This window comes from Pecten maximus, chromosome 5, assembly GCF_902652985.1.
Source record: "Pecten maximus chromosome 5, xPecMax1.1, whole genome shotgun sequence".
Taxonomy (NCBI): domain Eukaryota; kingdom Metazoa; phylum Mollusca; class Bivalvia; order Pectinida; family Pectinidae; genus Pecten; species Pecten maximus.
The window spans coordinates 42,478,871-42,500,636 of record NC_047019.1 but is presented as its reverse complement, the minus strand read 5'-3'; the positions used below and the strand labels follow the sequence as shown (position 1 = coordinate 42,500,636).

At 41.6% G+C, this 21,766-nt stretch overlaps 1 protein-coding gene across 6 annotated transcripts in view; it reads left to right on the top strand.

The window, feature by feature from the left end:
- Nucleotides 1-21,766, top strand: part of LOC117328088 (probable C-mannosyltransferase DPY19L3) — a 75,003-nt gene that overhangs the window by 16,700 nt on the left and 36,537 nt on the right. For all 6 annotated transcript variants that reach the window (XR_004532845.1, XR_004532841.1, XR_004532843.1 and 3 more), the window contains exon 3: nt 13,990-14,080. Coding sequence is in view for 1 of the 6 variants with exons in the window: in XM_033885442.1 (XP_033741333.1) it covers nt 13,990-14,080 (91 nt within the window). In the remaining 5 variants the exon portion in view is untranslated. The remainder of the gene's footprint in view (nt 1-13,989; nt 14,081-21,766) is intronic.

Sequence of the window (21,766 nt, the reverse complement as noted above, 5' to 3'; positions counted from 1 at the left end):
GAAGGTGAGGATGTTTGTTCTGAAGGTGAGGATGTTTGTTCTGTAGGTGATGAGGATGTCTGTTCTGTAGGTGAGGATGTTTGTTCAGTAGGTGAGGTTGTTTGTTCTGTAGGTGAGGATGTTTGTTCTGTAGGTGAGGATGTTTGTTCTGTAGGTGAGGATGTTTGTTCAGTAGGTGATGAGGATGTCTGTTCTGTAGGTGAGGTTGTTTGTTCTGAAGGTGAGGATGTTTGTTCTGTAGGTGAGGTTGTTTGTTCTGTAGGTGAGGATGTTCACTGATGTCAGTTAACCTGTATGTTCTGTAGGTGAGGATGTTTGTTCTGTAGGTGAAGATGTTCACTGATGTCGATGAACCTTTGTGTTCAGTAGGTGAGAATGTTCACTCAGAAGCTTATTTAGAACCTCAGTGTTAGTTGATACATCTCACACTGATGAGAAATGCCTGTATTTAGAACCTCAGTGTCAGGTAATACATCTCACACTGAAGAGAAATGCCTGTATTTAGAACCTCAGTGTCAGGTAATACATCTCACACTGAAGAGAAATGCCTGTATTTAGAACCTTAGTACTAGGTGCTATATCTCACACTGATGAAAAATACCTGTATTTATAAACTCATTGTTAGGTGATATGTCAGAGGTGTCAAATAGGCTAAAAACTTTAAACATCTTCTCAATAACCAATTTTACTTTAACCAATTACTTTGACCTATATTGAAGTGATAATCGGCTTTAATTGTAGTTAATTACTTTGTCCTATATTGAAGTGATAATCGGCTTTAATTTAGTAAATTACTTTGACCTATATTGAAGTGATAATTGGCTTTAATTTAGTAAATTACTTTGACCTATATTGAAGTGGTTATCGGCTTTAATTTAATATCTGCATAAATGACCTATCTAGATCAACTTTAAAGTTGCTGTAGGATCAGGTTTGTGATACAGGCCTATTGGGCCTCTTGTTTACATGTATCTTATATAATGGTAAGAATAGTATCGTTGCTTGCATACAATCCAGAGATCAACATTTTCAAATCATTATTTCATATTTTAGATGTAAAAAACAGTAAGACTCTTGGCATTTTGTCGGAAGCCTATTAAGCATTTATTTTGCTGGTGTTTATTAGATAACAATGTACAGTGATCCAGAGGGAGTAATGCTTAACATTTGATTTCCTTACACCCACCATCAGGATTGCTGGTTGTCATGGAAACGTACCTGTTCTATATGATAGTACAGACCATGGTTGGTTTTTAGCCCTGTATTTTTTGTGGTAAATTTTGACACTTTATTTAACTGTGTATTGTTTGACTGGTAGGTGTTGATTTGACTGGGAATTCTCTTGATATGTGTTGATAAAATACTAGCTATAGCCAAACTAAATGTTTGCATGCATTCTGTTGATCTGTCTTCCCAACTCACAACTAGCAGCCAGTCTATAGCTTCTGATTGGCTACATAAAAGATTCATAATTACAGTAAAAGTGTCATATATATCTGTTATTTATGCTAAACTAAAGGTAAAATACACAGTGACAGGTCAAACTCAACTTACTTCTTCTGTTGCCTAGGTGATGATGCTAAGTACGAGATAGATATCAAAGACTTGTTTGCCAAATTACATTTCACCAGTTCTGAATCAATATACATTTCCCTGCTCTTAAACTTGAGCAAAATTCTTCAGTCGACTGTTGATCTTAATGTATGTCTGATACTACCATTATGGTGGAGGCTTACTTGTTTTTTGTTGTTTGTTAATATGTTTACTGGTAGCTTTTTTCCCCCTCTTTTATCCTCAACTCTGCTCTAGCAGCCTCACACCATATCAACCATACCTGGAGACCACATGCACTTTCAGGTGTCATTGGGTGAAATGTTCTATACGTTCAACCTCAGAACCTGTGTATTCAAGCCTCAAAAGGTCACATTGACTAAAATTTCAATCTTGCACATATCGATTGGCCTGAACAGTGCAAATTGGCATATTAGAATCAATTAATCTAAATAATTTAATTGGTATATCAGATATTGAATAGGACAGCTATTTTGGTTTTAGACTTTTTGAATGTGTGTTTGGCATGTTTCAACATCATTTGTTACTCTATTTGCATTACTACATACATATCACATCAGCTACATAACTGTTACGCCCTTCGGCCTTTGGTCACATCACATCAGTGGATCAGGCAGATTGGTCCTGTTAATGCATCTTGCAGCTGGAAATATTACATATATAATATTATTTTGCTGTTCTTGCTTTTCATTGGATACCAGAAGTGACCAATGGTCATACAGCTGACTGTGTAAAAGTTTATATCTTTGGTGGAAGAATTTCTTTTGACAGTTTCTTATAATCTTTCTGGTAATTCATCACTTCTATGACAGTTGATATTGTCTCACTATTTTCAAACTGCAGTCATAGATGCATGCAATTTATAGATGTCTTATGCAATATATATAACTGAATTTTATTTGAAAAACATTTAAGCATTGATGTCATAATAATTGACATCAACGCTTATAATGAATTTTTGAAAACGATTTTCTAATTTAAAACATGTTTTATGTACAATTTTACTGGTTTTAAATGGGATTCTTTTTCTCAAATCAATACGCAACGTCAATTGTCGTATTGTGACGTCACATTTTTCGCGCCATTCTCGGAATTTCTTTCATAGAAGAATGAAAAGAATTTATCGACCAATCACATTTGAGTATTTACCATGAAAACAAAGAAAAATTAATTATTGTTATATATGGCTGTTGATGTTTCTCATTGTAGTTTCAATCTGCCAATCTGGCATCACATGGCATTCAACAGTCTGGGTAGATTTGGGCCATCACGCATGATTCAACAGTCAGGGTAGGTTTGGGGCATCATGTGTCATTCAACAGTCAGGGTAGGTTTGGGGCATCACATGTCATTCAACAGTCAGGGTAGGTTTGGGGTATCACGTGTCATTCAACAGTCAGGGTAGGTTTGGGGCATCATGTGTCATTCAACAGTCAGGGTAGGTTTGGGGCATCACATGTCATTCAACAGTCAGGGTAGGTTTGGGGTATCACGCGTGATTCAACAGTCAGGGTAGGTTTGGGGCATCATGTGTCATTCAACAGTCAGGGTAGGTTTGGGGTATCACGCGTGATTCAACAGTCAGGGTAGGTTTGGGGCATCACGTGTCATTCAATAGTCAGGGTAGGTTTGGGGCATCATGTGTCATTCAACAGTCAGGGTAGGTTTGGGGTATCACATGTCATTCGACAGTCAGGGTAGGTTTGGGGCATCACATGTCATTCAACAGTCAGGGTAGGTTTGGGGCATCACGTGTCAGTCGACAGTCAGGGTAGGTTTGGGGCATCACGTGTCAGTCGACAGTCAGGGTAGGTTTGGGGCATCACATGTCATTCGACAGTCAGGGTAGGTTTGGGGCATCATGTGTCATTCAATAGTCAGGGTAGGTTTGGGGCATCATGTGTCATTCAACAGTCAGGGTAGGTTTGGGGCATCACATGTCATTCGACAGTCAGGGTAGGTTTGGGGCATCACATGTCATTCAACAGTCAGGGTAGGTTTGGGGCATCACGTGTCAGTCGACAGTCAGGGTAGGTTTGGGGCATCACGTGTCAGTCGACAGTCAGGGTAGGTTTGGGGCATCACATGTCATTCGACAGTCAGGGTAGGTTTGGGGCATCATGTGTCATTTGACAGTCAGGGTAGGTTTGTGGCATCGTGTCATTCAACTGTCAGGGTAGGTTTGGGGCATCACGTGTCGTTCAACAGTCAGGGTAGGTTTGGGGTATCACATGTCATTCAACAGTCAGGGTAGGTTTGGGGTATCACACGTGTCATTCAACAGTCAGGGTAGGTTTGGGGTATCACATGTCATTCAACAGTCAGGGTAGGTTTGGGGCATCACATGTCATTCAACAGTCAGGGTAGGTTTGGGGCATCATGTGTCATTCAACAGTCAGGGTAGGTTTGGGGCATCATGTGTCATTCAACAGTCAGGGTAGGTTTGGGGCATCATGTGTCATTCAACAGTCAGGGTAGGTTTGGGCATCACATGTCATTCAACAGTCAGGGTAGGTTTGGGGCATCACATGTCATTCAACAGTCAGGGTAGGTTTGGGGCATCACGTGTCATTCAACAGTCAGGGTAGGTTTGGGGCATCACGTGTCATTCAACAGTCAGGGTAGGTTTGGGGCATCACGTGTCATTCAACAGTCAGGGTAGGTTTGGGGCATCACATGTCATTCAACAGTCAGGGTAGGTTTGGGGCATCACAGTGTCATTCAACTAGTCAGGGTAGGTTTGGGGCATCACGTGTCATTCAACAGTCAGGGTAGGTTTGGGGCATCACGTGTCATTCGACAGTCAGGGTAGGTTTGGGGCATCACGTGTCATTCAAAAGTCAGGGTAGGTTTGGGGCATCATGTGTCATTCAACAGTCAGGGTAGGTTTGGGGTATCACATGTCATTCAACAGTCAGGGTAGGTTTGGGGCATCACATGTCATTCAACAGTCAGGGTAGGTTTGGGGCATCATGTGTCATTCGACAGTCAGGGTAGGTTTGGGGCATCACGTGTCGTTCAACAGTCAGGGTAGGTTTGGGGCATCACATGTCATTCAATAGTCAGGGTAGGTTTGGGGCATCATGTGTCATTCAACTGTCAGGGTAGGTTTGGGGTATCACGCGTGATTCAACAGTCAGGGTAGGTTTGGGGCATCACGTGTCAATCGACAGTCAGGGTAGGTTTGGGGTAAAGATTCATCAGGTAGGGGGTTGGGGCATTCCATCACAGGGTGGTTGGGTCCTCAATTTTAGTAGGGTTGGGATTGGGGTATTAAAAGTGGGTAGGTTGGGATGGTTTTCAAATTTATGGGGTTTGGGGTGTTTTTGGGTATTTGGCATTCACCGGGTGGGTGGGTCGGCCTTTAACCCGTAGGGTTGGTTTGGGCTCATTTCAAAGTAGGGTGGTTTTGGGGCAGTATTCAATAGTGGGGGGTTGTTAAAATTAGTTGTGGGAAAGTCAAGGGTAGGTTGGGAAATGTCAATCGGGTGGTTGGGGTAATTTTTTCAATTTTGGGTTGGGGGAAAAACTTATGGGTGGGTGGGGATTGGTTCAAATTATGTAGGTTTGGGGTACAGTTTCACATGGGGTTGGGGTCATCATTACAGTAGGTAGGTTTGGGCCAGTCATTGAAGTCAGGGTGGTTTGGGGCATCACTGGTTAAGGGGGAGGTTTGGGGCCCCAAAAATTTTAATCAGGGGTAGGTTGGGGCTCACATTTGTAAGTGGTGGTTGGGGTATTCAATGCGGGTAGGGGTTTGGGGATAGTCCTTAAAATCAGGTAGTTGGGGTCAGTTTTCCCTGGGTAGGGTTTTGGGGTCAGGGTTTAAAACAGTTGTTGGGGTAGTGTTTCAAATTTGGGGTTTGGGATCAACATTAATCGGGGTTTTGGGGATTCAAATTAAAGGGGTTTGGGGGCAGGTTATTGGGGTATTTGGTCAATGTTTCAACAGTCGGGTGGTTGGGTCATGTTTCAACAGTGGGGAGGTTTGGGGATTGTCTCATCAGGGTGGTTTGGGGTTATTTTCAAAAAGTGGGTTTGGGCCTGTCAAAGGAAGTGGTAGGTTTGGGTCATTTGGGAAGTCAGGGAGGTTTTTGGGGATCAAATCAGGGTAGGTTTGGGGCATGTGTCATCGAAAGTCAGGGTGGTTTGGGGTGGGATTCAAAGGGGGAGGTTGGGGTCCAAAATTATTCGGTGGGGTTTGGGGACATTTTCATAGTGGTAGGTTTGGGGTTTTTCATTACGTCAGGGGGTTGGGGCATCACCTTTAAAGAGGGGGTTTGGGGCATCAGTCTTTAACGGGGTAGGTTGGGGTAAATTTAAAATGGGGAGGTTTGGGGCACAGTGTTTCCCAAGGTGGGTTTGGGATTTTCTTCACATTTAGGTTTGGGGCAAGTTGTCACAGGGTATGTGGGAATGTTTTATTGGGTGGTTTGGGGATCAGTTTACACGGGAGGTTTGGGCAATTTGCATCAAGGGAGGTTTGGGGTTTCGTATTAAAGTCGGTAGGTGGGTATGTTCAATTTGGTGGTTTTGGGGAGCCCTGTCCTTCAACCGGGGTTTGGGTCACAGTATTGGGTAGGTTTGGGCATCAGGTTCACAGTTAAAGGGGGGGTTTGGGGCTCAGTTACAGTGGGTGGTTTGGGGATTGTCACAGTGGGTAGGTTTGGGGATCATGCAACAGGGGAGGTTTGGGGGCATCCGGTCAAAGGGGTTTGGTCGGTTTGAAAGGGGGGGGGTTTTTACGCTGGGTTTTAACATCAGGTAGGTTTGGGGGTTGTAAAGTGGGAGGTTTATCGTTTTAAGGGGGTTTGGGATCACCGTGATTCAACAGAGGGTAGGTTGGGGCCGGTTCCCTTAAAGGGGTAGGTTTGGGGCATGTTTTCAGTGGGAGGGGTTTTGGGCATAAGGAATTTGGGCCAGGGTAGGTTTGGGGGCTTTGTTTAAAGGGGGGTTGGGGCATTTTAAGTCAGGGTAATTTGGGCAAGGTCATGGGGTTTTGGTTGGGGATCACATTCTTCAACGTCAGGGTTGTTTGGGGATAACCCTTACAGAGGGAGGTTTGGGGTTTATCTTTCCCTTCGGGTAGTTTTGGGGATCATGTTTCACTCCCGGGGGTTTGGGGGTTCCCCAAGCAGGGGGGGGTTTGGGGTCATTTAAGGGGTTTTTTTTGGGTAATTTTTTTCATTTCGTAGGAGGTTGGGGGCATGGTTCCTCAGGTGGTTGGGGCCGGTTTGGCACCAGTCAAAGTTGGGGAGTTTGGGCAAATGTGTATTTGGGGTAAGTCATTAAGTAGGGTGGTTTGTATCAGTAAGGGGTAGTTGGGAAGTCGGGTGGTTGGGGGCCGTTTAAGTGGGGGTTGGGGAATCACAAATTAAGAGGGTTTTGGGGTAATTTTCAATTGGGTGGTTTTTGGGGTTAAATTTAACCCTCATGGTGGTTTGGGGCCAGTGTCAAAAGTCGGGGAGGGTTTGGGGTTACAAAAGTTAGGGGGGGTTTGGATCAACTCAGTGGTTTGGGGTGGTCATTCAACATGGTTTTTGGGTAGTTCATCAATGGGTTTTTCAAGTCCTTTTGGTAGGGTTGGGGTTTTGGGATCCCCCAAAAATTTTGGGGTTGGGGTCAATTTAATTGGGGATGTTTGTGAACGTTCATTTTGGGGGGGGTTTGGGGTCACGTTTCAAGTCAGGGGGTTTGGGGTCAGGGCATTAAAATGGGTAGGTTTGGGGTCCTGAAAAGTATGGAGTTTGGGCATAAAGTGGGGGGTTTCCCAAATCGGGGGGTATTTGGGGGATTGGATTTGAAAGGGGGGTTTGGGGTCATGTTAAATTTGGGTAGGTTGGGGTATGGTTCACAGTGGGTAGGTTGGGGACCCTGCATAAGCACAGGGGGGGGTTTTCACCTTTTTCAGGGGGTTTGGGGCATCAGTCATTAAGTCGGGTGGGTTTTTTGGGGGGGTTTCATCAAAATCAGGGTAGGTTTGGGGCATCAGGTTATTAAAAAAAGGGTAGGTTTGGGGCTCATGTTTAAAAGCGGGAGGTTTTGGGGATCATTGTTTCCCTCAGGGGGTTTGGGGACAATTAAATTTAACAGGGGTGGGGGTGGTAAGTTTTGGGAGGTTGGGCATAATGTCAAAGCGGGTAGTTTGGGGTCCATTCCTGGGGAGGTTTGGGTTTAGTCATTCGATAGGGTTGGGTTTGGGGGGCATTTATTAAGTCAGGGTAGGTTTGGGGATCATGTCTCAAACGGGGGTGGTTGGGCATCATTGTTAGTAGGGTGTTTGGGGTCACGTCATTGCGTCAGGGTGGTTGGGATACATTCAATGGGTAGGTTTTGGGGCCCTGTGTTCCGTCGGGTGGTTGGGGCATAGTGTCTTAACATAGGGTAGGTTGGGGCATCAATGTCATTCAAAGTCAGGGTAGTTTGGGGATATTGTCATTCAAGTCAGGGTAGGTTGGGTTTCAGTTTCAACAGTGGGTGTTTGGGGTTGTTCTGGGTGGGGGTTTCAGCAGTTTTCAAGGGTTTTGGGGCAAAGTTTGGGGAGGTTTTGGGGTCATGGTTTTGCGGGTAGGTTTGGGCAACATTCCGTCGGGGTTTGGGTTCATGATTAAAATCAGGGTAGGTTGGGATGTCATTAAAGTAGGGTGGTTTGGGGTATTGTCATTAAAAAGGGTAGGTTTGGGGCCAATTTATTCTAAAGTGGGGAGGTTTTGGGGTTTCATTCAACCGGGTAGGTTTGGGATCCGGTTTAAAAAGGGGAGGTTTGGGGAAACCGTGTCATTCAAAAGTCAGGGTAGTTTGGGGTCACTTCTTCAACAGGGAGGTTTGGGGGATCATGTTTTCAAAGGGGGGGTTTGGGGCATCTGCTTCAAAGGGTTTTTTGGGGCATCCTTCTTAAAGCAGGTTTGGGGCCCCTGTTTAATCAGGGTAGGTTTGGGGTCACATGTCTCAAAGGGGTAGGGTGGGGGTTTTTGGAGCAAGGGGGTAGGTTTTAAAAGTTTCAAATTCAGGGGTTGGGGTTGGTCATAAAGTCAGGGTGGTTTGGGGTCAGTTCATCATAGGTGTGGTATGTGTCATTAAAGTCAGGAGGTTGGGGTGGATCAGGTAGGGGGGTTTGGGGCAATGTCCCCGGGGGAGTTTGGGGTTTTCTTAAAGTCAGGGTAGGTTGGGGATCAATGTCATTAAAAGTTAGGGTAGGTTTGGGGCTCAGGGCATTCAAGTCAGGGAGGTTGGGGCATTTTTCAATAGCGGGTAGGTTTGGGGATCATTCCCTTAGTCGGGAGGTGTGGGGTTTGGGAATAGTCCGGAGTTTGGGGTTTTGTCATTAACATAGGTAGGGGGGCATCATTGTCACACCCTAGTGGGGTTTGGGGCATCACATTTCCCTCGGGTAGGTTTTGGGGCCCGGGGCATTACATCAGGGTAGGTTGGGCCGGGCATTAACGGGAGGTTTGGGTATACGTGTTAAAAGTCAGGGTAGGTTTGGGCACAGGCCCTTCAAGTAGGGTGGTTGGGGTTTTGTCATTACATTAAAGGGGGTGGGGGATTTCCCTAGGGGAGGTTTGGGTAGGGTTTAAAAGCAGGGGTTTGGGGGTTAAGTGGGTAGAAGTTTTGGGATTTGCATTTAAGATAGGTTGGGGTTTACATTTTTCAAGTCAGGTGGTTTTGGGATCAGTGGGTTTAAAAGCGTTTTGGGGCCCCGTTAAGGGGGGTTTGGGATCAACCCAAATTTTAAAAATCGGGTGTTGGGTATACATTTCAAGTCAGGGTGGTTTTTGGGGGAGTTTTCCCCGGGTTGGTTTGGGGTGGGTTTTCAACACGGGTGGTTTGGGGTCTGTTTACGGATGGTTTTGGTGTATTCATTAAAAGGGAAATTTGGGCAATTCATTCACCGGGGTTGGCGCATCAATTTTGGTTTAAATTTGGGGGTTGGTTAACTGTCATAACGGGTGTTTGGGGTTTTTCAAAATGGAGGTTTGGGGGTCCTTTTCAACCGGGTGTTTGGTCTGTCCTTAAGTCGGTTTTGTTGGGGTTTTAACATTTTTTGGGGACATCGGGTTTGGTTTTTGGGATAGTTCAAAATCAGTTTTGGGGCCCGCAAAATGGGTTTTTCTTTTCTTGACATGGGTGGTTTGGGGTCCTTCATTCACTAGGTAGTTTGGGGTATCCCTGTAAATAGGGTGGGTTTGGGCCTTGTTCATCTTGGGTTTGGCATCATTCACTTCCTGTAAATGGGTGGTCCTGTCGTTAAAATTTTTTCAGTTTTGGACAGGGGTTCATGGAATCCTTTCGATTACCCAAATTTGGGGGTTTTTTTCCTTTATTGCACCGTAAGTTTCCTTCCTTGAAGTAAGTGGCATTGCATTGTCTGGAAGTTGGGTGGGGATCACCCCGTGGGTTATCATTTTAAATTTCGGGGGTTGAAGGGGTGGGGTGTCAAATTAAGGTTGGGGTGTTAAAACCATTGGGTTTTTAAACAAGGAGGTTGGGGGCATTTTTAAACCTAAGGGGGAAAATTTTGTTGGAAAAGGGCATCAATGTCACCTGTTTGAACCTTTTCTATTTTTTCCCGGCAAACGTAGGTTTTTTTTTTCCCATACCAAAGTTTTTTTGGGGTTTCCCCTTTTCCCCGGGGAAAATTTGCTTTCCTTTTATAAAAAAAAATTTAAAAGTTTAAAAGGAAAGGGGGGGTTTTTTTTAAAAAAAAGGGTTTTTTTAGGGTTTTCAAGGGGTTTTAAAAAAGGGGGTTTTTTAAACCCAAATTTGGGGTTTTAAACTTTTTTTTTTTTAGGGGGCCAAATTTACCGTTAAATTTTTTCCTTTGGGTTAAAACCCTTTTTTTTAAGGGGAAAATTTTTTTTTAAGTTTTTTTTGGGAAAAAAAAGGGCCCCCAAACATTTGATCTATTACATTTCATGAAGCATCTCCCCCGGGATTATTGGTCTTGTTGTTCTCTCTACATTTCCATGAAGCATCTCTCTGTCTGTGACAGCTAAGGGTCAGCCATGGTCACTCTCTGTCTGTGACAGCTAAGGGTCAGTCATGGTCACTCTCTGTCTGTGACAGCTAAGGGTCAGTCATGGTCACTCTCTGTCTGTGACAGCTAAGGGTCAGTCATGGTCACTCTCTGTCTGTGACAGCTAAGGGTCAGCCATGGTCACTCTCTGTCTGTGACAGCTAAGGGTCAGTCATGGTCACTCTCTGTCTGTGACAGCTAAGGGTCAGTCATGGTCACTCTATGTCTGTGACAGCTAAGGGTCAGTCATGGTCACTCTCTGTCTGTGACAGCTAAGGGTCAGTCATGGTCACTCTATGCTTGGCTGTTGATACTTGAATGCTGATGTATGTGACAGATGGAACCTAGCTGCCTTATACAAGATTAATGGGTTGTACTGTAAAGTATCTTATACAATGTATAATAAAAATAAAAAGGAGAAAGGGGGCTCTAATTTTACATCTCAAGCACCTTTAAGGCCGTTTGACCTAATACTTTGTTTGTTGTTGTCCATCATGGGCCATGCACATATACACCGATAAACATTTCACATTTTTAACTCTAACTGAAGCTCTAACTTGCCCGAAATTATCCTGATATGGTCTTTATTACCAAGTGTTGTTATTTTGAGGTCCATCCAAAATCCATGATGGTCACCATCATGAAAAATACATTTTGAACTTCTCTTCTAATGGGAGTGATACCACTGAGCTGAAAATTGGTGAGGATGTGATAGGAAGCCACTGTGTTGTTTCAAAATCCAAGATGGCTATCATGCAGGGTTAGCACGGGCCTTGAGAAAGTCTCAAATTTCACCTTGGGCCTTGAAAAGCCTTGAATTTCACCTTGGACCTTGAAAAGCCTTGAAAATTGGTTAACAGCCTTGAAAAAGCCTTGAATTTTAAGGTTTCATTAGGATAAGTGAAACCCTGGCCACTGATCATTTGGATTCAACTTTGTCCATGTCGCCTCCCCTACAGACGTTAATAATGACCATGTCAAGTTGTATTTTTATCAAGTGGATAGTTATAAGTTTCCTTTTGTTCTGATCCCTCTCAAGATGACTTAGTTGACGGGTAAAATGGGCCTTGAATATTTAATTAAGACATTGAAAAAGCCTTGATAAGGCCTTGAATTTGGTTTGACAAAATCTGTATGAACCCTGTCATGGCTGCCATCTTGAAAAAACACATTTTTAAAACCTTCTTCTTCATTGGCATTGGTGCCAGTAAGCTGAAAATTGATGAGGATGTACAGTTTTCCTGAAAAACACCCATTTTAAACTTCTTTTCAAGTTCCATCAATGGGATTCAGCTCAATCAAAACTTTCCTAAAATGATCCTGACATGGTCCTGAACAAGTGTTGGTATTTTTCCGGTTGATCCAAAATGCAAGATAGCTGTACGTCATGGTTACCATCATGAAAAATACATCCATGACTATAAATCTTTATTTTACAACAATTGTGAAAGTTTAGCTTTGTTATATCATCTTATACTAATCACTCTTGTTGGTTCAGAAGGGGATGAGAGCTAGATCTTACTGTGGGAGGAAACTGGAGTGCACAAAATAAACCCATATGGTCAGGCAGGTGACCACAACCTCTTCATGTCTGATCAGGGAATTGAGCTCTGGTTGTCAAGATGAAAGGGGAGTGTGTTATTATTGCTCCACCCAACCAGCCTTAGTTAAAAAATATTGTTCTCAATGGATAAAACAGATTATTTTTCTATTTTGATATTTTGAAAAGAAGTGGAGTGGGTATATCCTTTTGGAATGATAAAAAGAGTTTCTTATAGATTTGACAGGATAGGGAGAGGGAGATATCCTTTAGAACTGCTTAAAAGATCACTTTTCTGTTTGGCAGGAAGTGAAGGAGATATCCTTTATAACTGATATACATATTATTTTCTATTTGACAGGAAGTAGAGAGGGAGATATCCTTTATAACTGATATACATATTATATTCTATTTGACAGGAAGTAGAGAGGGAGATATCCTTTATAACTGATATACATATTATATTCTATTTGACAGGAAGTAGAGAGGGAGATATCCTTTATAACTGATATACATATTATTTTCTATTTGACAGGAAGTAGAGAGGGAGATATCCTTTATAACTGATATACATATTACAGTGGAACTTCGTTAACTCGAAGTCGACGGGACCACGAAAAAACTTCGAGTTATCCGAGTGTTCGAATTAAGCGAGTTATCGTTTTTGGTGAAAAGTTTGGTCAATATTTGTCAACATTATATAATCATTATAACTTCGCTCTGTCGCTCATCAGTTTAGTGTGAAGACTGGTCAATACATGTAAATATATATGTAATGTTTCGTTATGTCACTTGTAATTTGGTGTAGTTTTGCCGATAAACAGTCACGATAAAGTTTCTTTCACTTAGTCACTTCAATAACGATCTGATGTGCAAGTCATGTTTGCAAAAGGTAAACGATAAAACGGAATTCGACAAAATAACAAGTTATTAATGTCAAAACAAATGACCGTTTAAGTTTAACACAGATTGCATACAAAATGTAACAGAACCATTACCTTTTATTGGACATATATAAAATACTGTTTGATCGGCCTACTTACTTTTTATTGATAACCACGCCATTTCCATGTGTATTAGCACCGGAAGTTGGGCTGCGCATGTGCGTATAAAATGTTACTGTAACTGAGTTGGCGTTTTATCCGATTTAATAGACAGCACTGACCGTTACAGTTGTACTCTGAACACCTCGGCAGTAATTACGCTATTGTTTCAGCAGTTTAAAGATTTAATAGGCGCCGGTGACTGTGTCATTACTACACCTGTAAAAACATCAGCCGGGTAGATCTACCGGTGTGTCAGAGATTAGTTCCGCTTGAGCGAACGGGTAGATGAGTTGTTGACTATCGTGTTTACTGATATCGGCGACGGCCTTGGGAAATTACCTGATGTAAGTAAAGCAGTACTTTTTATCACCAAGACTTGTTGTTATAAGATTCAACTGACAATTTCTTTTATGAATTTATGAAACACTTATAATAGCATGTAGGTTAGTAGTGCCGATATGTTCAGTATTACAAACGGAATTTAGCTCTTAAAAAATGTCGGCGTTTGCCACCGATCGACGAAAATTATACTTCGAGTTATTCGAACATTTCAAGTAGGATTTTTATTGTTGGGACCAAATTTTTACTTCGTATTATCCGAGTTTTTCGAGTTATCCGAATTCGAATTTTCCGAGTTTTTTTTACTTAGATAAAGAGAGAATTCGGCCGGGACCGGCGAGGTACTTCGAGTTAAGCGGGGTATTCGAGTTATCCCAGTTCGAGTTAACGAAGTTCCACTGTATTTTCTATTTGACAGGAAGTAGAGAGGGAGATATCCTTTATAACTGATATACATATTATTTTCTATTTGACAGGAAGTAGAGAGGGAGATATCCTTTCGTACTGAGTCTGGACTGTACTACTCCTACTACAAACAGCTGGTTCATGCCCCTTCAATAACCAAAGGTAAGAATATCCTAAAATATCTGCCTTCTCAGCATCCTTCATATCTCAAGGCAAGGATAATTCTATTACCGTCTAGAAATTTTGAGATTGTTGACATCATATATGCACTTTGTGTTGATGCCATTTACTGATGTTATAACCCGAGATGTAGTCAGTAGTAAAACATTTGATTGTTGTCCATGTGTATCATCACACTAGAATGGCTTCCTCTGTAGTGTTCCCCAATGTACGGATGTTAAAGATATCATACCAGTCCATTATACTATCTCAAATGACAATATTCTGATAGGTATTCAAGCTTTGTAATTATAAAGCCCAACTCTCCAGAGATAGTCATATCACAATTATCTATATACATTAATTACTGGTGCTGGTTTGACAAAAACAAGCATGAATGGAATTCAAGCCGACTACTGGTAGTACCAACATTTAAAAAAAAAAACACACACACACACACACACAGTCTTACCTAAAAGTGTCTAAGGTTTACTGGAAGGTTCAATATAAGAATACATAACATGCATGGTTCATACAGATAATGAAAAGTACTGGAATTTGGGGTCAGTGCTGGAAAAGTTCTTGAATTCATTCAGATTCCTTAAAAATGAGTATTTAATTATCATTAGAAAATTATAAAAAGATTTTAATCATCAGCATTATTAACTTTAATTTCTGTTACTATTCAGATTGCGATGTTTGGTTTACTTATTCGCCACACTTCTGATTTTATCGTATTAAAGGCAAAAATCCTCAATTCCCTTAAAGTTTGTACCAAAAATGCATCTGGAAAATTGAGCAAAAGTGCTGGAACACTCAGGTATTGGTAATTTGAGATTAGAAATTAAATAACTATTCTTTAATTTAATTATTTTGTGTTTAATAAAATGCAGTTTAATATGAAAAGAAAAAATATTAGTAAACAAATACTGTGTCACTTACTTTTTAGTATTGTTTTGATAATATACTAACCCTCATTTTTTGTCCAAAAGGTTATTGATGACCCATCAGAAACATTCTATTGTTTGTTAATGCCACTGTGACAAGGTTCCATGGGAACCTACTGGTCACTTTGGTTTCTTTCTTCAATAGCTATGGTTACTTACCCAGCTGTATGGACATAGTTGTGTCCTTTGGCAAGACACTTTACCCTAATTGCTCTTGATGGTATATGACAGGCCTCTCATATGTTGTAAGAGAGGTAGCCACCAGCTACTACAAGGGGACCTTGCCTCAAAATGGCCCTGGTTGTTCAGAGCAATAAACCTAACAAATTAAACAAACCAACAAACTTACCCATGGTTCCTATGGAAAGGGAACCATGACTGGAACAGTAGGTAGATCAGGTCACAACCAAATACTTACCAATTGCAAATTTTTTTCTAAAAAGTGAAGTTGATAGGTAGATTTACCAACATTTTTTTCATTTGCCTGCCATGTCTTGTGAATAAAAAATACCTGGTACTTTGGTTGTTAAATATCTTACATATCTTCCTGACCTTTATATAATTTCAAGAAGTGGTCAAGTTTGTACATTAATTTAACATAATTTACTTTTAAGTGATAGAATGACTCTTTAATACTGGTCTTTGTTATCAGGTTATTAAAGGATGTTTGAAACAAATAGAAACAGTTACACAGGCCCTATGGACATCTTGTACATTTCTACAGACTTGAATGTTTCCAGTTCTGATTCAAATCAGAAATTCACACAGGCTAAGAAATCCCCAGGGAAGGCAATACTGGCAAGGTTTCCTTGAAATGTGATGAATCTCTTAAATCATGGCGTTGATTTGGTAGTGATAATTGGTGAAAAAATGAGACAATTTATTAAATAGTTGTGTCCTAGATGTAATATACTGAAAAATATATTCATTTAATTATGGAGAGGATTTCAGATTTTATCAAAACAAAAAAAATAGCCATAGTGATAATGCTATGAGATGAAGCTGAAGTGCCAAGCCTGATGTAGGGTTGATGTGAGGCTGGAAACACACTGGGGACTGGGTGACAAATGATGGTACTGACAGTGGGAGAAATTGTGGATATTCATCACAGTGTTCTTCTGCTGTGTTGACGGAGCACCATCATAATGCTGTTTGTTTTAAAGCAATCAAGGTCTGCTGATTGGTGGAAAAGATATTACTTTGAAACAATTTGCGTATGAATGACAAAGTTGTAAATTTTTGCATTACTAAATGTTAATTTGACTAGAGCGATGTGATCTTGTATACAGTAATCACTCAGATAATGTCCTTATTCTCCTGGTGTCTTTACCTTAGACATGTTATACCATAGGGTGACACTTAGACATGTCACACCATAGGGTGACACTTAGACATGTTACACCATAGGGTGACACTTAGACATGTTATACCATAGGGTGACACTTAGACATGTTACACCATTAGGGTGACACTTAGACATGTCACACCATAGGGTGACACTTAGACATGTTATACCATAGGGTGACACTTAGACATGTTATACCATAGGGTGACACTTAGACATGTTACACCTTAGGGTGACACTTAGACATGTTACACCATAGGGTGACACTTAGACATGTTATACCATAGGGTGACACTTAGACATGTCACACCTTAGGGTGACACTTAGACATGTTATACCATAGGGTGACACTTAGACATGTTATACACATAGGGTGACACTTAGACATGTACACCATAGGGTGACACTTAGACATGTTATACCATAGGGTGACACTTAGACATGTCACACCATAGGGTGACACTTAGACATGTTATACCATAGGGTGACACTTAGACATGTTATACCATAGGGTGACACTTAGACATGTTACACCATAGGGTGACACTTAGACATGTTATACCATAGGGTGACACTTAGACATGTTATACCATAGGGTGACACTTAGACATGTCACACCATAGGGTGACACTTAGACATGTTATACCATAGGGTGACACTTAGACATGTCACACCATAGGGTGACACTTAGACATGTCACACCATAGGGTGACACTTAGACATGTTATACCATAGGGTGACACTTAGACATGTCTACACCTAGGGTGACACTTAGACATGTTCACTACCATAGGGTGACACTTAGACATGTCTACCCATAGGGTGACACTTAGACATGTTACTACCATAGGGTGACACTTAGACATGTACACCATAGGGTGACACTTAGACATGTCACACCATAGGTGACACTTAGACATGTTCACACCTTAGGGTGACACTTAGACATGTCTACACCATAGGGTGACACTTAGACGTGTTATACCATAGGGTGACACTTAGACATGTTACACCATAGGGTGACACTTTAGACATGTTACTACCATAGGGTGACACTTAGACATGTCTACACTATAGGGTGACACTTAGACATGTCACACCATAGGGTGACACTTAGGACATGTATACCACCTAGGATGACACTTAGACATGTTATACCATAAGGGTGACACTTAGACATGTTACACCATAGGGTGACACTTAGACATGTCACACCATAGGGTGACACTTAGACATGTCACACCATAGGGTGACACTTAGACATGTTATACCATAGGGTGACACTTAGACATGTCACACCATAGGGTGACACTTAGACATGTTATACCATAGGGTGACACTTAGACATGTTATACCATAGGGTGACACTTAGACATGTTATACCATAGGGTGACACTTAGACATGTCACACCTTAGGGTGACACTTAGACATGTTATACCATAGGGTGACACTTAGACATGTTATACCACATAGGGTGACACTTAGACATGTTATACCATAGGGTGACACTTAGACATGTCACACCTTAGGGTGACACTTAGACATGTTACACCATAGGGTGACACTTAGACATGTTATACCATAAGGTGACACTTAGACATGTTATACCATTAGGGTGACACTTAGACATGTTATACCATAGGGTGACACTTAGACATGTCACACCATAGGGTGACACTTAGACATGTTATACCATAGGGTGACACTTAGACATGTCACACCTTAGGATGACACTTAGACATGTTATACCATAGGGTGACACTTAGACATGTTATACCATAGGGTGACACTTAGACATGTCACACCATAGGGTGACACTTAGACGTGTTATACCATAGGGTGACACTTAGACGTGTTATACCATAGGGTGACACTTAGACGTGTTATACCATAGGGTGACACTTAGACGTGTTACACCATAGGGTGACACTTAGACGTGTTATACCATAGGGTGACACTTAGACGTGTTATACCATAGAGTGACACTTAGACGTGTTATACCATAGGGTGACACTTAGACATGTCACACCATAGGGTGACACTTAGACATGTCACACCATAGGGTGACACTTAGACGTGTTATACCATAGGGTGACACTTAGACATGTTATACCATAGAGTGACACTTAGACATGTTATACCATAGGGTGACACTTAGACATGTTATACCATAGGGTGACACTTAGACATGTCACACCATAGGGTGACACTTAGACATGTTATACCATAGGATAACACTTAGACATGTCACACCATAGGGTGACACTTAGACATGTCACACCATAGGGTGACACTTAGACATGTCACACCATAGGGTGACACTTAGACATGTTATACCATAGGGTGACACTTAGACGTGTTATACCATAGGGTGACACTTAGACATGTCACACCATAGGGTGACACTTAGACGTGTTATACCATAGGGTGACACTTAGACATGTTATACCATAGGGTGACACTTAGACATGTTATACCATAGGGTGACACTTAGACATGTTATACCATAGGGTGACACTTAGACGTGTTATACCATAGGGTGACACTTAGACATGTTATACCATAGGGTGACACTTAGACGTGTTATACCATAGGGTGACACTTAGACATGTTATACCACAGGGTGACACTTAGACGTGTTATACCATAGGATGACACTTAGACATGTCACACCATAGGGTGACACTTAGACATGTCACACCATAGGGTGACATTTAGACATGTTATACCACAGGGTGACACTTAGACATGTCACACCATAGGGTGACACTTAGACGTGTTATACCATAGGGTGACACTTAGACATGTTATACCATAGGGTGACACTTAGACATGTTATACCATAGGGTGACACTTAGACATGTTATACCATAGGGTGACACTTAGACATGTTATACCATAGGGTGACACTTAGACGTGTTATACCATAGGGTGACACTTAGACATGTTATACCACAGGGTGACACTTAGACGTGTTATACCATAGGGTGACACTTAGACATGTTACACCATAGGGTGACACTTAGACGTGTTATACCATAGGGTGACACTTAGACGTGTTATACCATAGGGTGACACTTAGACGTGTTATACCATAGGGTGACACTTAGACATGTTATACCATAGGGTGACACTTAGACATGTTATACCATAGGGTGACACTTAGACATGTTATACCATAGGGTGACACTTAGACATGTCACACCATAGGGTGACACTTAGACGTGTTATACCATAGGATGACACTTAGACGTGTTATACCATAGGGTGACACTTAGACATGTCACACCATAGGGTGACACTTAGACATGTTATACCATAGGGTGACACTTAGACATGTCACACCATAGGGTGACACTTAGACATGTCACACCATAGGGTGACACTTAGACATGTTATACCATAGGGTGACACTTAGACATGTCACACCATAGGGTGACACTTAGACATGTTATACCATAGGGTGACACTTAGACGTGTTATACCATAGGGTGACACTTAGACATGTCACACCATAGGGTGACACTTAGACGTGTTATACCATAGGGTGACACTTAGACATGTCACACCATAGGGTGACACTTAGACATGTTATACCATATGGTGACACTTAGACATGTTATACCATAGGGTGACACTTAGACGTGTTATACCATAGGGTGACACCTAGACATGTTATACCATAGGGTGACACTTAGACGTGTTATACCATAGGGTGACACTTAGACATGTCACACCATAGGGTGACACTTAGACGTGTTATACCATAGGGTGACACTTAGACATGTCACACCATAGGGTGACACTTAGACATGTCACACCATAGGGTGACACTTAGACATGTCACACCATAGGGTGACACTTAGACATGTTATACCATAGGGTGACACTTAGACGTGTTATACCATAGGGTGACACTTAGACATGTCACACCATAGGGTGACACTTAGACGTGTTATACCATAGGGTGACACTTAGACATGTCACACCATAGGGTGACACTTAGACATGTCACACCATAGGGTGACACTTAGACATGTCACACCATAGGGTGACACTTAGACATGTCACACCATAGGGTGACACTTAGACATGTTATACCATAGGGTGACACTTAGACATGTCACACCATAGGGTGACACTTAGACATGTCACACCATAGGGTGACACTTAGACATGTCACACCATAGGGTGACACTTAGACATGTTATACCATAGGGTGACACTTAGACATGTTATACCATAGGGTGACACTTAGACATGTTATACCATAGGGTGACACTTAGACGTGTTATACCATAGGGTGACACTTAGACATGTCACACCATAGGGTGACACTTAGATATGTCACACCATAGGATGACACTTAGATATGTTATACCATAGGGTGACACTTAGACATGTCACACCATAGGGTGACACTTAGATATGTCACACCATAGGGTGACACTTAGACATGTTATACCATAGGGTGACACTTAGACATGTTATACCATAGGGTGACACTTAGACATGTTATACCATAGGGTGACACTTAGACGTGTTATACCATAGGGTGACACTTAGACATGTCACACCATAGGGTGACACTTAGACATGTCACACCATAGGGTGACACTTAGACATGTCACACCATAGGGTGACACTTAGACATGTCACACCATAGGGTGACACTTAGACATGTTATACCATAGGGTGAATCATCATATCTCTCCTGTTCCTTCAATGTCATCACTCCAAAAGGGGGGGCTTTGCCAAAATTTTGCTTTTAATGCCTTAATAGATTACAACCAGATTTTGTCTGAAACATCATAAGGGGACAGCAATCATGATTTATATAAATGAGACTTGAGGGGCCCCTTGGGACGGAGAGGCAAGCCCCAAAAATGGAAACTTGGCTGAAATTTTGGATTTAGATGCTGCTGTTCCTTTAAGCCAAAATGGATAAAAACCAAATTTGATCTAAAACATAACTAGCTGCATATAGTTAATTTATTGTAATTTATTATAATGATGCTTGATTAATGGGTGTGTCCCTGCTGTAAGTGTTTGTCAGATGACCGTTAAGGTCCATGGGCCTCTTGTTAATTTTGTGGCTGTGAAATGCCTGGGTATGATGTTCGAGTTATTAATGAATATTTTTTTATCAGTTGGGGATGCTGACAGAGATAGCTCTAATGGTAGAAACAACTGGGACTTGCTTTGGATTTAATTTGATTGATGAAAATTCACAGCAAAAATAGATTTAATCAGTAGCCATCGTTTGCTGGTCTGGTTACAATGTTCTAGAGGGTGAAACTTAAACCTGTACCAGGAATCTTCCCTGAATAAATAAAGGTACTCTGGAGGCAACATAGAATTTTACTTGGCTTGAGATCTGTGTTATAATTGTGTGG